General features: G+C 40.0%; 1 protein-coding gene and 1 long non-coding RNA gene across 2 annotated transcripts in view; both read left to right on the forward strand.

Annotated features, from left to right (window-relative positions):
* The first annotated feature begins 548 nt into the window (after positions 1-548).
* Positions 549-10,929, forward strand: ttll3 (tubulin tyrosine ligase-like family, member 3). Its single transcript, XM_019880441.1, has 12 exons — positions 549-1,527; positions 2,264-2,361; positions 2,452-2,632; positions 2,828-2,880; positions 3,909-4,037; positions 4,138-4,252; positions 4,352-4,468; positions 4,559-4,712; positions 5,366-5,514; positions 6,903-7,146; positions 8,672-9,107; positions 9,994-10,929. Exons 1-12 carry the CDS (start codon positions 1,521-1,523, stop codon positions 10,690-10,692), a joined length of 2,382 nt encoding a protein of 793 aa, XP_019736000.1. The 5' UTR covers positions 549-1,520; the 3' UTR covers positions 10,693-10,929.
* A 3,037-nt stretch (positions 10,930-13,966) lies between these two features.
* The window catches only part of LOC109522582 (uncharacterized), a 5,986-nt gene continuing 5,494 nt past the window's right edge, over positions 13,967-14,458 (forward strand). The window contains exon 1 of the long non-coding RNA XR_002169583.1: positions 13,967-14,057. This is a non-coding gene — a long non-coding RNA (uncharacterized LOC109522582). The remainder of the gene's footprint in view (positions 14,058-14,458) is intronic.

A 14,458-nucleotide genomic window follows, 5' to 3' on the forward strand; every position in this document is an offset into this window, starting at 1 on the left:
CTGATCTACTTATCCTCACAATGGTCGCGGGGCGTGCTGGAGCCTATTATTATTATCATTATTATTATTATTATTATTATTATTATTATTATTATCCATACATACATTTTTTAATCCTCCTATCCGCACAAAGGTCGCGGGCCTGTTGTAGCCTATCCCAGCTGTCTTCGGGCAGTAGTCATCGTCATCATCATCATCATCATCATCATTAACATATTACACAAATCCTGTGATATCGAAGTAGTGCAACAGGTATTTTACCAGCAAATTTGTTTGTTACTCACTGTACATTTCATGAGCCACGCCTACAGAATCTAACCAAATGCAATGCAAGACTTGCATAAACTGCATCATGGCACCGAAATGTATTTAACAACTAATTTATTATTGTGGTTGGTGTTTGATTGCGTTAAATCGTATTGTGGGGTTTTCCATAATTGGGCCGACATTTTAGACATACCTCTCAGATGAAAAAAAAAGTTTTCTCTAGACTCATATTGAGTAATACGGAATAAATAAATATGAATCTCAAACGTTGTATACCAATTGTGTCATATTACTATGATGATTATGACAATACAATCATTCAAACGATTAGCTATTTATTAACCATGAGGTACTGTCACACTCACAACTATCCAGTACAGTGAAGAGACGGCAGAATGCAAAGACTGAGGGCGTTGCTGTCACCGTGCGTACAAATGTGGAATTACACAAAGTAGGACATCACATCCAGCTCATGCGCGTGTATGACGGTGACGAGAAATATTTGGCTTGAATACGTCCTGCGCGTTATTAGACGATCAGACGGGATTTGTTGTCACAGATGATGAGTTGACATTGAATCAGAAGGTGACCAACTGAGCAACTGTCAAGTTCGCACATGTGTCGCGCAGGTCTCACCGCAAGGGGAACACCTTCGATCCGAAGCCACGTGGCCCGATCCGGCTAATTGCGTAACAGTTTGGGGGTTTTTTTTCCCCCTCTTGGCTCTCTCCTCGAAGCTCCACTAACTTGCCACGGTGTGTGACATATTTCTGATAGCTGCTGTTAGTGTAGGCAAAAAGTAAGTCAAACGTGCATGGGTGGTACGGTTGCCTGGGTAACTTAAATCAGTGGGTGCAAGCACGGTTGTTATGGTGACAGTCTGTGGGCGCAATGAGGGCAGCAGGACGGAGGAGAAGCCCCACTGGATAAGTGACAAAGATGTTCATGTCGGACTCTGCGGATTTAGTTTCAATGCGTTTGAAACGGACAGAAAAACAGACAGATTTTTTTTTGTATGAATGTATTTAGCATGAAGCTCAATAATGATGTTTGCTTGTGCTTTCAGTGATAGATCCCGCTGTACCTCTTTCTGACCAAACAAAATCCAACTACACAGTGCATATTAAATTAATGGCTTGAATGTATTCTCGTCATACTATCACAACAACACACTTATTTTTAATTTGTCCCCATTTTAAAAACAGATTTTTTGGATTCAAAAACTCAACCCTGCAAAGAAATCCTGTCTAACAATGTCAGGTAAGAGCGACCTGCCGTGTTTTCCCCAATGACTTATATTTGCACATTTACACAATACATATTCATGATTCGCTATGCTCAGATTGACCTATTCGCAGATATTTATTTTTTTTGATGATGTTTTTAAAACTATATCCGTTATTCACTGAAAGCCCGTTCTAATATACTTTGAGAGCATTGCTTTAGTGGCATTTTGTGGCATTTTAGTGCCAAGGAACGATGTTAAAATACAATGAGGCGCTTCATGTAGTGTTGTGCCGGCATGTAAGTACCGGTAAGTCTTTTTCTATTTTACGGGGGTGAGGGTATATTGTATACTCCAGCTCAGACCATAGATTATAATCATCATCATAAACTCCAAAACTAAATTGCTCAATGAACAATAAGTCATATTCATGACATTTTCAACATTTTTACACCAGCAGAAAAGGTCTCTGTGCATCTTTTTATTTATCCTGCACAAGCTTGAACGTTCTTTAAGTGCTGGTTTGCATCAGTGAAATATGCAAAATCATTAGTTTGATAAATCACATTGCGTATCCCGAGAACACGCAAAATGAACTGTGCTGCAATTTTGCGCATTTGGCAAATGCAATCCTGGATGTGCTCATTTAGTAGATCAGCTTCAACATGCGTTTGAGTGAGCAATCAATTCTGCGCTCTTTTTTTTTTTTTTGCCTGTGCAAACATTTTCATAAATCCGGCCCTAAACGCTAACTTGACCTTTTTGTTCCAGACATGGTTCCAGTAGAGGTTAAGGCACGTTGTAGCTTTCCCTCTACCAAGCTGGAGAAGATGAAAGCAGCTAAAGCCCTGGTGGAGAAAGCAATCAAGGTCATGACAAAGACGGAATGAATCCACAGTACGGCCTCCGTGTAAACTTTACTGTATACTAACCGCCTCTGTTATCCCTGATGGCTTCAGGCGCAAAAAGTATTTTCAGTGCAGGGGCGCTATCCTGTGATCCGTGCCGGCTTACGGGCCAGAGGGTGGGTGGAGCGTTATTTGCCCAACGCAGGCCATGGAACGTCTCCCTGCCAGAGTGAGAAGGACAAGGAGGAAGATGATGCCAGTATTGGAGCATATAATTGCAGTGAGATAAAAGGTCAGTTTCATCACTTGTTCATGGAAAAAAAAAAAAAGACCCAAACGAGTCTTTTTTGATGGGTGATTCAATGATTTAGCGGTTCAATTTACAGGCAAACCCAATCCAGCCATTTCTTTTCAGACTGTTTAAGATGCGGGGGTTTCATCGCGCTTTTACAAATAGCATTCAACCTCTTTCCTGATCAAATTTCAGAGAGAGGGGATGACACTGAGCAAGATGACCTTGACGACATGTATGACTTCATGGTAAGAGAACGTTCGCATGGACCCCCCCAATATACCTCCCTTTATATCTCTTTATAGTTCACAGAATTTTAATTGTGTGTTGTAAATGTGTAGACTAGTGGCACACTTGTCAGCATACTTGGCTACGGCCTGTTGCGCCTTTTTTTTTTTTTTTTTTTTTTTGTGAGCCATCACATCTAAAACAAACAAACACACAAAAAATACTGGAAGCTGTGGTTGCCAGAAAAAAATAAAAAATATGTACCGGTATGGCAGCCTTAAATTTTACAGTAAATAACAACAGCTTTGTTCATTGAAAATCATGGTAAAAAATACAATATTGCAATTATTTGTACTGTAATTAACTTTAAAAAAACGAGTATCCATGGTTTTTTACAGTTACTTGTAAAACGATAGTTGGAATCTAAAAATTTTAGCAGGAGAATGATAAGCCCTGCTCTGGTAAATAACTACAATCAGAAATATGAATTTTTTGGGGAAATTCCTGGCAACCACAGCTGCCAGTGTTTCACTGCTAAAAATACAGTACCAGTACATGTGGCACACAACTGGATTGGTGTATATTTTACATTGTCAAATGCGAAATCTAGAACAATCTCCAAATAATTCTATAAAAAGTATGTTTCTTGATGTTACATGATATTTGTTTTTTTTTTAAAGAGTAAAAATCCTTCAATGGTTTTTCATAGTTTATTTATGAGATAGGAGAAATAAACATGACAAAAAATTCTTTTATATGCTTTCAGTGCCAAATTATTCATTGTAGTTGTGGTGAGTACATAAAAAGTAAGAACCACAAATTTATTAATGCCCCACCAAAAAAACCCCAAAAACTACAACTAAAACAAAAAAAGCAGTAACATTGAATGAACTTTTTTTTTTTTTTTTGCGAGGACTCTTTCCCTAAATACAGGAAACCTAAAAGGGCTGGCCAGTATGCACTGTCATACATAATAATAAAATGTGATCTAATTATCATGATTGAACTGTGGCAACCCTTTTTTTTTTTGTTGTTTTGCTGTGTGTAGTCTCGCCTGGTTCGAAATCAAAAGCCTTTCTTCTACTGGAGCCCACGCTACGATGCCACCCACTATCGTTCGCTTCAACAGGACCAAATCACCAACCACTATGCCAACACCGCAAACTTCACCACCAAGGTGTCCCCTTGAATTCTTAAAACATACCCTCGAAGACATGCGCGATGCATAACTTTTTGTAGACGAGTGCCAGTGACGGTATTTTGTGTTGCTGTTTGAGGTGGGTCTCTGTGTGAACCTGCGTAACCTTAGGTGGTATGACACTGCAGACCCTGACACCTTCTTTCCGAGATGTTACAGGCTCGGGGCCGAGGATGAGAGAGATGCATTCATCGGTCTGCTCAACACTGCCGTCACACTTGTCTGGCACAAGCAGACTTCCTTTTTGTTTCCTCAATATTTCCCGCGTGCTCTTTGTTCCGTGTGACCAAAAGAGGACTTCAGAAGGACGGCGTGCAGCAGTCTGCTGAAGCACGTGGTGGAGACGAGCATGAAGATAAATAAGCCAATGCAAGATGAAGAGGGGAAAGCCGAAAGCGCCGTCTCCGCAGGTAAAGTGGGTGGCTGAATGCTAAGTTTGACACGCGCAACAAAGAATGCGGCCATTTGCCACTGAGGCCGATGTTGTTTATCCCCCACAGTGAGTGCAGGAGTGATCAACACAGCCTTGCAGAGGTGTCAGGAGTATCTGAGTGTCTTAGCGCACAGCGACATCGATGTGACTGTGAAACCTTTGCCTTTTGTGGAGGAAAACCAATGGAATCACTTTCTGCAAAAGTACTACTTGGTTGTGCAGTGAGTGCATTTGAATACAGCTTTATGGGTTCAACACATTGATTCCTCTTAGTTAAGGCCTGTGATTGTCCAATAGGATTAATTATGCAGGTTCGTATTTTGTTTGGGGCTTTTGTAGTCTCTAATCTGCTTATCCTCACGAGGGTTGCGGGGCGTGCTGGAGTCTATCCCAGCTGTTTTCGTGGAGTACACCCTGAACTGGTTGCCAGCCAATCGCAGGGCACACGAAGACAAGCAACCATCCGCGCTCACACTCACACCTCGGGACAATTTAGAGTGTTCCGTTAGCCTGCCATGCATGTTTTGGGCATGTGGGAGGAAACCAGAGTACCCGGAGAAAACCCACGCAGACATAGGGAGGACATGCAAACGCTACACAGGAAAGCTGGAGCCGGAATCGAACCCTGCACCTCTGCACTATAAGACGGATGTGCTAACCAGTTGCTAACCAGTAACCGCCTCAAAGTGAATCTACAAATTGGCTAAATACTCTGGGTAGCAGCAAGTTTTAATCAAGGGTGGCTATATGTGTCCCCAAATGTATTTTTGACACAGATTTCAAAAATGTCTAAGCACAACAGGTTTTTGAGCCATCATATTTTCATTTTTTGTGATTGAGTTTGTTCACTAACAATGATAATTTAACTGTGTAGTAAAGGTGCATCGATCAGAAGTAGTGCTGGTTTTGTGGAGCGCTGCCAGGCCATGTTGGTCCGACTGAAGGAAGTGTGTCCTCAGCTGGACACTGATGGAGTCAATAACATCTGGATTATAAAACCTGGTGCCATGTCAAGAGGAAGAGGTGAGGCTTTTGTTCCTGCTCCATATTAACAGTTAAACTTTTTTTTTTTTTTTTTTAATTTAAAAAAGGCAGTATACAGCATAAGTATCCTGTATACCAGGTGTCCCCAAACCCCGGGCCACGGACTGGGACCGGTCCGTGGGTCATTTGGTACCGGGCCGCACTAAAAGAATAAATAACGTATATTACTTCCGTTTTATTCATTTCGGAATCTGAAAGATGTTTTATTTTGAAAATTACCAGATTCTCTGTTAGATCTGTCTGCAGTATGTCACGTTTGACGCGCTTCTCGGTCACGTGATAGGTTACCGCTAACATAAGTATCCTGTATACCAGATGTCCCCAAACCCCGGCCACGGACCGGGACCGGTCTGTGGGTCATTTGGCACCGGGCCGCACTGAAAGAATAAAAATAACGTATATTACTTCCGTTTTATTCATTTCGGAATCTGAAAGATGTTTGATTTTGAAAATTACCAGATTCTCTGTTAGATCCGTCTGCAGTATGTCACGTTTGACGCGCTTCTCGGACACGTGATAGGTTACCGCTAAAATGAAACCCGGGAGCTAGTAAAAATGAGTAAAAAAAACAAACGTCTTTGGAAAGTTTCTTTGGGTAGGGGAAAAGGCCCAGCCAGTAGACAGAAGAGGAGCAGACGACTTTCAAGAAAAAGGCTACATTTAATAGACAGAGTCAGGAGTCCGACTTAAAAATATGGATTTATCTCAACGGGAGATTCAAACACGTCTTTGGAAAGTGTCTTTGGGAAGGGGAAAAGGCCCAGCCAGAAGACAGAAGAGTAGCAGATGACTTTCAAGAAAAAGGCTACATTTAATAGACAGAGTCAGGAGTCCGACTTAAAAATATGGATTTATCTCAACGGGAGATTCATACACACCAAGCCCACTCTGCGTAATATGCGGTGATGGTGAGTCGTATTTTTCATGCACTTTGTATTTGTGGTGTACAGTGAAACTCCTCTAGAAAGAAACCTGCATGGGCGAAAATACCCCCTTATGTGAAAAGGCACCAAGCCCACTCAGCATAATATGCGGTGATGGTGAGTCATATTTTTCATGCACTTTGTATTTGCGGTGTATCTTATTTTGAAGGCACGTTTAAACGTGACAATAGCAACCGGAGAGCGTTGCGGACAGATAGGACGTGTCATGATTCGTATTCATTATTATGTTTAGAAAATACCACCGTTTTCATGCAGGTCACATATTATTTTGGTGTAAGGGCGGTCCCTGAAAAAATTGACATTAAACTGGTCCGAGGGGCAAAAAAGGTTGGGGACAGCTGGTGTATACAGTATTCAGAAACCCCAAATCCTAATAATCTAATCGAATCAATCTAATCTTTTCTTTTACATGGCACCATCCAGGTATTGTTTGCATGAATCGCTTGGATCAGATTTTAGCACTGGTAGACTCAGACAAAGCCATGGTGAAAGATAGCAAGTGGGTGGTTCAGAAGTACCTGGAACAGCCTCTGTTGGTCAATGGAACCAAATTTGACCTGCGTCAGTGGTTTCTCGTCACCGACTGGAACCCTCTGACCGTTTGGTTCTACAGGGAATGCTACCTGAGGTTCTCCACACAGCCTTACTCCACAAAGAGACTTGATAGGTCAGCCAGGACACGAACAATGAATGATTTTACATTTCATTTGTGAGAGTTTGAAACCATACGTGTGAATCTGGTCAATTCTACTTTTTTTTTTTTTCTCAAAAAAATCAATACTATTGTTCAGTCTCCTCATGGGATTGTTATTTTCACCTTTTTGAAAAGTGGACTTTTTATTTGAAAGAAATTTTCACGGTTTTCAAGTGAGGTAATGGGCGTTAACCATCATAAACGGTCATTAAATGTATCCAGCTCAACCATCAACAATACGCGCTATATGACATTTTATTTGTCATGTCATGTATTTTGCTGTTAACCGGAGAGCGTTGTGGACAGATAGGACGTTCCCCGTGTCATGATTCGTGTTTATTATTATGTTCAGACAATAACACCGTTTTCATGCAGGTCACATGATATTATTTTGTTGTAAGGACGGTCCCTGAAAAAATTGTCTGACATTAAACCGGTCCGTGGGGCAAAAAAGGTTGGGGACAGCTGCTGTATACAGTATTAAGAAACCCCAAATCCTAATAATCCAATCGAATCAATCTAACCCTTTTTTTTTTTTTACATGGCACCATCCAGGTATTGTTTGCATGAATCGCTTGGATCAGATTTTAGCACTGGTAGACTCAGACAAAGCCATGGTGAAAGATAGCAAGTGGGTGGTTCAGAAGTACCTGGAACAGCCTCTGTTGGTCAATGGAACCAAATTTGACCTGCGTCAGTGGTTTCTCGTCACCGACTGGAACCCTCTGACCGTTTGGTTCTACAGGGAATGCTACCTGAGGTTCTCCACACAGCCTTACTCCACAAAGAGACTTGATAGGTCAGCCAGGACACGAACAATGAATGATTTTGCATTTCATTTGTGACAGATTGAAACCATACATGTGAATCTGGTCAATTCTACTTTTTAAAATTTTTTTTTCAAAAAATCAATACTATTCTTCAGTCTCCTCATGGGATTGTTATTTTCCCCTTTTTGAAAAGTGGACTTTTTATTTTACTGAAATTTGCGCGGTTTTCAAGTGAGGTAATGGGCGTTAACCATCATAAACGGTCATTAAATGTATCCAGCTCAACCATCAACAATACGCGCTATATGACATTTTATTTGTCATGTCATGTATTTTGCTGTTACAGACGCTCACGGTCCTGAAAAAAAAATATTTCTGAAAAATGTCGAATAAGATCTTCATAGTTACATATAGAACGTTTAATTTGATTTGAATACTAATTTAAATTTAGTATAACGCTACAAGTTAGCTAGGTTAGTTGCAATGGTAACTGGTCAAGAACAAACTGAGCTCAAAAATGAGCTTTGAGCCTTGGTTTTCCCAAGTTGTGGTTGAAAGTATTGTAAAAATATGAAAAATAGACACAGATATGGTTAAAGCAATGAGCTCGGCGTCATTTTTTGCGAGTCATTGCCGTTTTTCAGAAAGCGCTCCAATTCTGGAATGAGCAATGTAGTAAGGACTGAAGTGTCATTTTAAATGAACGCTCACCATCATTGTCTCATCAGCTCGGTCCATCTGTGCAACAATGCCATCCAGAGGCACCTCCAGCCATCAAATGAGCGCCATCCCAGCGTGCCAAGGGACAACATGTGGTCCAGCTCCGACTTCAAAGCCTTTCTACAGCAGCAGGGCCGTGGGGCGCAGTGGGACAAGGTGGTGGTCCCGGGTATGCAACAAGCTGTGGTCCACGTCTTGCAGACGGCTCAGGACCAGGTGGAGCGCCGCAAGGCAACCTTTGAGTTATACGGTGCCGATTTCATGTTGGGAAATGATCTGAGACCTTGGCTCCTTGAAGTCAACGCCAATCCCACGATGGCCTGCACCAGCGTTGTCACAGCTCGCCTCTGCCCCGCCGTGCAGCTGGACACGCTGAAGGTGGTGCTGGACAGACGAAACAACCCCAACGCCTTCACGGGAGGCTTCCGGTTGATCTACAAACAGGTGATGAAGTACATCAGGCTTACGAGGCCAAGAAAATACTGTGTGATACGGCACAGAACATAACATAATATTTGGTACACCACTCAGTCTACGATAAGACTTATACAAGAGGCGTATCAAGAAAGACAAAAGTTAGTATGACCTTTTAAAAAAAAATCAATTTTCAGTGTATTTTTAAATTTTTTTAAAATCTTACAGCACTCACAAAGGTTAGAGAAATTTGGATTAAGTTTTGGGATGAACATTTATTTTTTTCTCCAATCTTTACAGGTGAACTATATTTGATTCTTTAAACTTTTGAATGGACAAAGCCAATTGTCACTGGCTATTCTCATTCATTTGGGTCACTCTACTTTGGGGCGTTGAATCAGTCGCAACTGGGCTGTTGTGATTTTCTTAGAAAACCTTTCCGCTTTCATCTGAGCACACACGCGCACACCACACACAAACAAACATACAAAACATGCACGCATACCCTGATGACGATTCAAAAAGATGTGGCAAGGCACAGAGAAGCCACATGAGGAAAAGAGAGCACCCAAGGGGAGTTAATCCATGCTGAGTGACAGCCGCCACACCTCCCAGGGTGGAGGCCCCCCAAGAGGACACGCGAGTGCTTAAATAAATAAATAAAAAGAATTAAAAGTATTAAAATAAGTTCAGAAGTAAGTTGTTCAAAAGCCAACATTAAGAGATGGTCAAATGAAGTTCACTTGCAAAGGTCCGAGTGCATTTTTAGGTCCATCTTAAAATTTGACAAAACTGAGAATATGAGAATTGTGAATATAGATATATCGATCTTGGACACACAATCAACAGAAGGGTAACTTATAATTTGGTCAATGAGCACACTATTTCTTTGTATTTCTATTTCTCGCCCCGTCAGCCTGCAGTTGAACCCCCACAATTTAGCGGCGTGAACCTAATAGTGGAAGGAAACCACATCGGGAAACCTAAATCTACAAAGCGCAGACAAAGGCTTCGTTCTACTCTGCCTCGCTCGACGCAATCCGCAAGAAGCCACACAAGTTCTTCCGAAGACAACGAAATGATGAGTAAACATCAAGTGAAGTCATGCGACAAGGCACAAGAGCAGCTTTCCCCGGAGAAGAGGCAGCAGACACCTCCTCCAAGAAGGGAACAACGGGAAAGAACAGTTGTTCGCAATGCCGGTTTGGTACCAGAACGACACGTGGTGGAGGACCACGCTGAACCCAGGAGGAGACCCCAGTGTTTGAGTGTGAATCGTGGTATCGGCGGAACTCCACTGGCCCAACGGAGCGTCCCCTTTTCTCGCACCACCCTCCCTTGCAGTGTTTCACTTGTATGTAAATCTCCAATTAAACCAATCCATGGAGCGCACCTGTGGAAGTCCTTGCTTCCCAGGACTTTTTACGAGCCTTGTTACCGGCCCCCAGTACGGGCAACTTCTTTCTGTCGGGATCAGCTCCCCATGCTGCGGCTCACAAGCATGCAGCCAAATATGCTGCCAAGCTATCGAAAACCTATGGAGACCTTTCAAATTGAGTCTAGTTATAGATTTTACAAGCAGCGTTATATGCAAACTATGTCCAGATATAAATGACAATGTACAGGAAGTGTTTTTTTTTTTCCTTCAAATTTGATCAAATGACCTTTCGGCATACGACACTATTAAATACTCAGGTAACTAATATTTTCTCTGCAATCACAATCTATAATAGATTTCATTAAAAGACTTGTACTTTTACAAAGATAATGCTCAAGTTTGATTAAAACTTTCAGAGAGGTATTACTTTTACTAGAATATCACATAATTGGGAATAAATGGAGTTTAATGATGTGGGCAACGCGTTAGTCTAATATTTCGTTTTTTTTTTTTTTTTTAAAAGAAACTCAACTGTATTTGTAGAGCACTTGAAAACAACCACCGCTGTATAGAAAGTGCTGTACACGGAGCAAAAACAATTCATACAACAAGAAATACAACAATAAATTGATAACAGACATTAGAAATCACAAAATTTGTAAAACTAAAAATGAAGTCTCATGCTGAGTCAAAAGCTGACGAATACAAAGCGTTGAAGGGATTGAGATAATGGAGGGATGAATAGGAATCCCATTTTTCAATCAGTGTCCTTCAGGTGTGTCAACACGGAACAAAACTAATACAAAGAAAATACAGGAGGAGACCCAGTTCCTAAATTAGAGAAAGACATACCGCAAACTACTACATTTTATAACACCAAAGAGGAATTAAAGCCTTGACAGTTTAAAGTGCAGCAATGTGGTACTTCACCATTTGCATTCCTGTCTGAGAGAGTGGCGTCACGAACGTGCCGTTTAACGATTTGACCACATAAAAAATAACAATGGACGGGAAGGGGAGAGTCGCATTTTCAAACTTGAAATCCAGTCGCTATTTTGAGTTCGTGTCAGCTAAAGAAAATATTAAGGTACGTTGCACAGTTTACTGTTGATAAAGCGTTATCTTGCTTGAAGTACGCCCTTACGAAAGAAAAATCTATTTTCCAATATATTAACTGTAATATATTTTATATATTTTAATATATTGTCAGTACATATATTTTACAATATATTATATATTGGCCATAATATATTGTTATATAGTGCAATATATTGCAAAATATACAAATGATTGCCGCTTTTCATATATTGCAATATATTGCGAAATAACTTACAATATATGCATTTATATAGTACAAAATATATGTAATTTTGTATTTATAAATAACTAATCATATATTGCAATTTATATTGGACAATATATTAGTGATATATGTAAAGATATATGATACAATGTATAAATATTATATGGGAATATATGTCACAACTACATACAGATACGTTTAATTAATATGATACAATACATTGTAAATACATGTGAATTATATGGAAACATTATAAAAATATATGAGCAATATTTTTAAATTAAACACAAAACACAAACTAATGGGTATATCAAAAGTCACCATATATTTTTCATCAGCTCAAAAACAAATTCTGACAGTGCAGAGGTAGAGGGGTAAATATTTTCAGTGCAACATTAAATGGTGAAGATTCTTAATAGAGGTTCTGCACCTTTTGCATCACTACAACACCCTTAACAAAATAACTGAGTGGATAACTAACATGATAACATAAATAGCATTTCTTTGTATTTCTATTTCTCGCCCCGTCAGCCTGCAGTTGAACCCCCACAATTTAGCGGCGTGAACCTAATAGTGGAAGGAAACCACATCGGGAAACCTAAATCTACAAAGCGCAGACAAAGGCTTCGTTCTACTCTGCCTCGCTCGACGCAATCCGCAAGAAGCCACACAAGTTCTTCCGAAGACAACGAAATGATGAGTAAACATCAAGAGAAGTCATGCGACAAGGCACAAGAGCAGCTTTCCCCGGAGAAGAGGCAGCAGACACCTCCTCCAAGAAGGGAACAACGGGAAAGAACAGTTGTTCGCAATGCCGGTTTGGTACCAGAACGACACGTGGTGGAGGACCACGCTGAACCCAGGAGGAGACCCCAGTGTTTGAGTGTGAATCGTGGTATCGGCGGAACTCCACTGGCCCAACGGAGCGTCCCCTTTTCTCGCACCACCCTCCCTTGCAGTGTTTCACTTGTATGTAAATCTCCAATTAAACCAATCCATGGAGCGCACCTGTGGAAGTCCTTGCTTCCCAGGACTTTTTACGAGCCTTGTTACCGGCCCCCAGTACGGGCAACTTCTTTCTGTCGGGATCAGCTCCCCATGCTGCGGCTCACAAGCATGCAGCCAAATATGCTGCCAAGCTATCGAAAACCTATGGAGACCTTTCAAATTGAGTCTAGTTATAGATTTTACAAGCAGCGTTATATGCAAACTATGTCCAGATATAAATGACAATGTACAGGAAGTGTTTTTTTTTTTCCTTCAAATTTGATCAAATGACCTTTCGGCATACGACACTATTAAATACTCAGGTAACTAATATTTTCTCTGCAATCACAATCTATAATAGATTTCATTAAAAGACTTGTACTTTTACAAAGATAATGCTCAAGTTTGATTAAAACTTTCAGAGAGGTATTACTTTTACTAGAATATCACATAATTGGGAATAAATGGAGTTTAATGATGTGGGCAACGCGTTAGTCTAATATTTCGTTTTTTTTTTTTTTTTAAAAGAAACTCAACTGTATTTGTAGAGCACTTGAAAACAACCACCGCTGTATAGAAAGTGCTGTACACGGAGCAAAAACAATTCATACAACAAGAAATACAACAATAAATTGATAACAGACATTAGAAATCACAAAATTTGTAAAACTAAAAATGAAGTCTCATGCTGAGTCAAAAGCTGACGAATACAAAGCGTTGAAGGGATTGAGATAATGGAGGGATGAATAGGAATCCCATTTTTCAATCAGTGTCCTTCAGGTGTGTCAACACGGAACAAAACTAATACAAAGAAAATACAGGAGGAGACCCAGTTCCTAAATTAGAGAAAGACATACCGCAAACTACTACATTTTATAACACCAAAGAGGAATTAAAGCCTTGACAGTTTAAAGTGCAGCAATGTGGTACTTCACCATTTGCATTCCTGTCTGAGAGAGTGGCGTCACGAACGTGCCGTTTAACGATTTGACCACATAAAAAATAACAATGGACGGGAAGGGGAGAGTCGCATTTTCAAACTTGAAATCCAGTCGCTATTTTGAGTTCGTGTCAGCTAAAGAAAATATTAAGGTACGTTGCACAGTTTACTGTTGATAAAGCGTTATCTTGCTTGAAGTACGCCCTTACGAAAGAAAAATACATTCCTGTCTGAGAGAGTGGCGTCACGAACGTGCCGTTTAACGATTTGACCACATAAAAAATAACAATGGACGGGAAGGGGAGAGTCGCATTTTCAAACTTGAAATCCAGTCGCTATTTTGAGTTCGTGTCAGCTAAAGAAAATATTAAGGTACGTTGCACAGTTTACTGTTGATAAAGCGTTATCTTGCTTGAAGTACGCCCTTACGAAAGAAAAATCTATTTTCCAATATATTAACTGTAATATATTTTATATATTTTAATATATTGTCAGTCTATATATTTTACAATATATTATATATTGGTCATAATATATTGTTATATAGTGTAATATATTGCAAAATATACAAATGATTGCCGCTTTTCATATATTGCAATATATTGCAAAATAACTTACAATATATGCATTTATATAGTACAAAATATATGTAATTTTGTATTTATAAATAACTAATCATATATTGCAATTTATATTGGACAATATATTAGTGATATATGTAAAGATATATGATACAATGTATAAATATTATATGGGAATATATGTCACAACTA

This window comes from Hippocampus comes, unplaced genomic scaffold (genome assembly GCF_001891065.2).
Source record: "Hippocampus comes isolate QL1 unplaced genomic scaffold, H_comes_QL1_v1.1 scaffold68, whole genome shotgun sequence".
Lineage (NCBI taxonomy): Eukaryota > Metazoa > Chordata > Actinopteri > Syngnathiformes > Syngnathidae > Hippocampus > Hippocampus comes.

Bases quoted from the DNA above. Each gene is read 5' to 3' on its own strand.
- ttll3 (XM_019880441.1), top strand. The intron at 2,362-2,451 runs GTCATGACAAAG...TGATGGCTTCAG, and splicing joins TGGTGGAGAAAGCAATCAAG to GCGCAAAAAGTATTTTCAGT. The intron at 2,633-2,827 runs GTCAGTTTCATC...ATCAAATTTCAG, and splicing joins TAATTGCAGTGAGATAAAAG to AGAGAGGGGATGACACTGAG.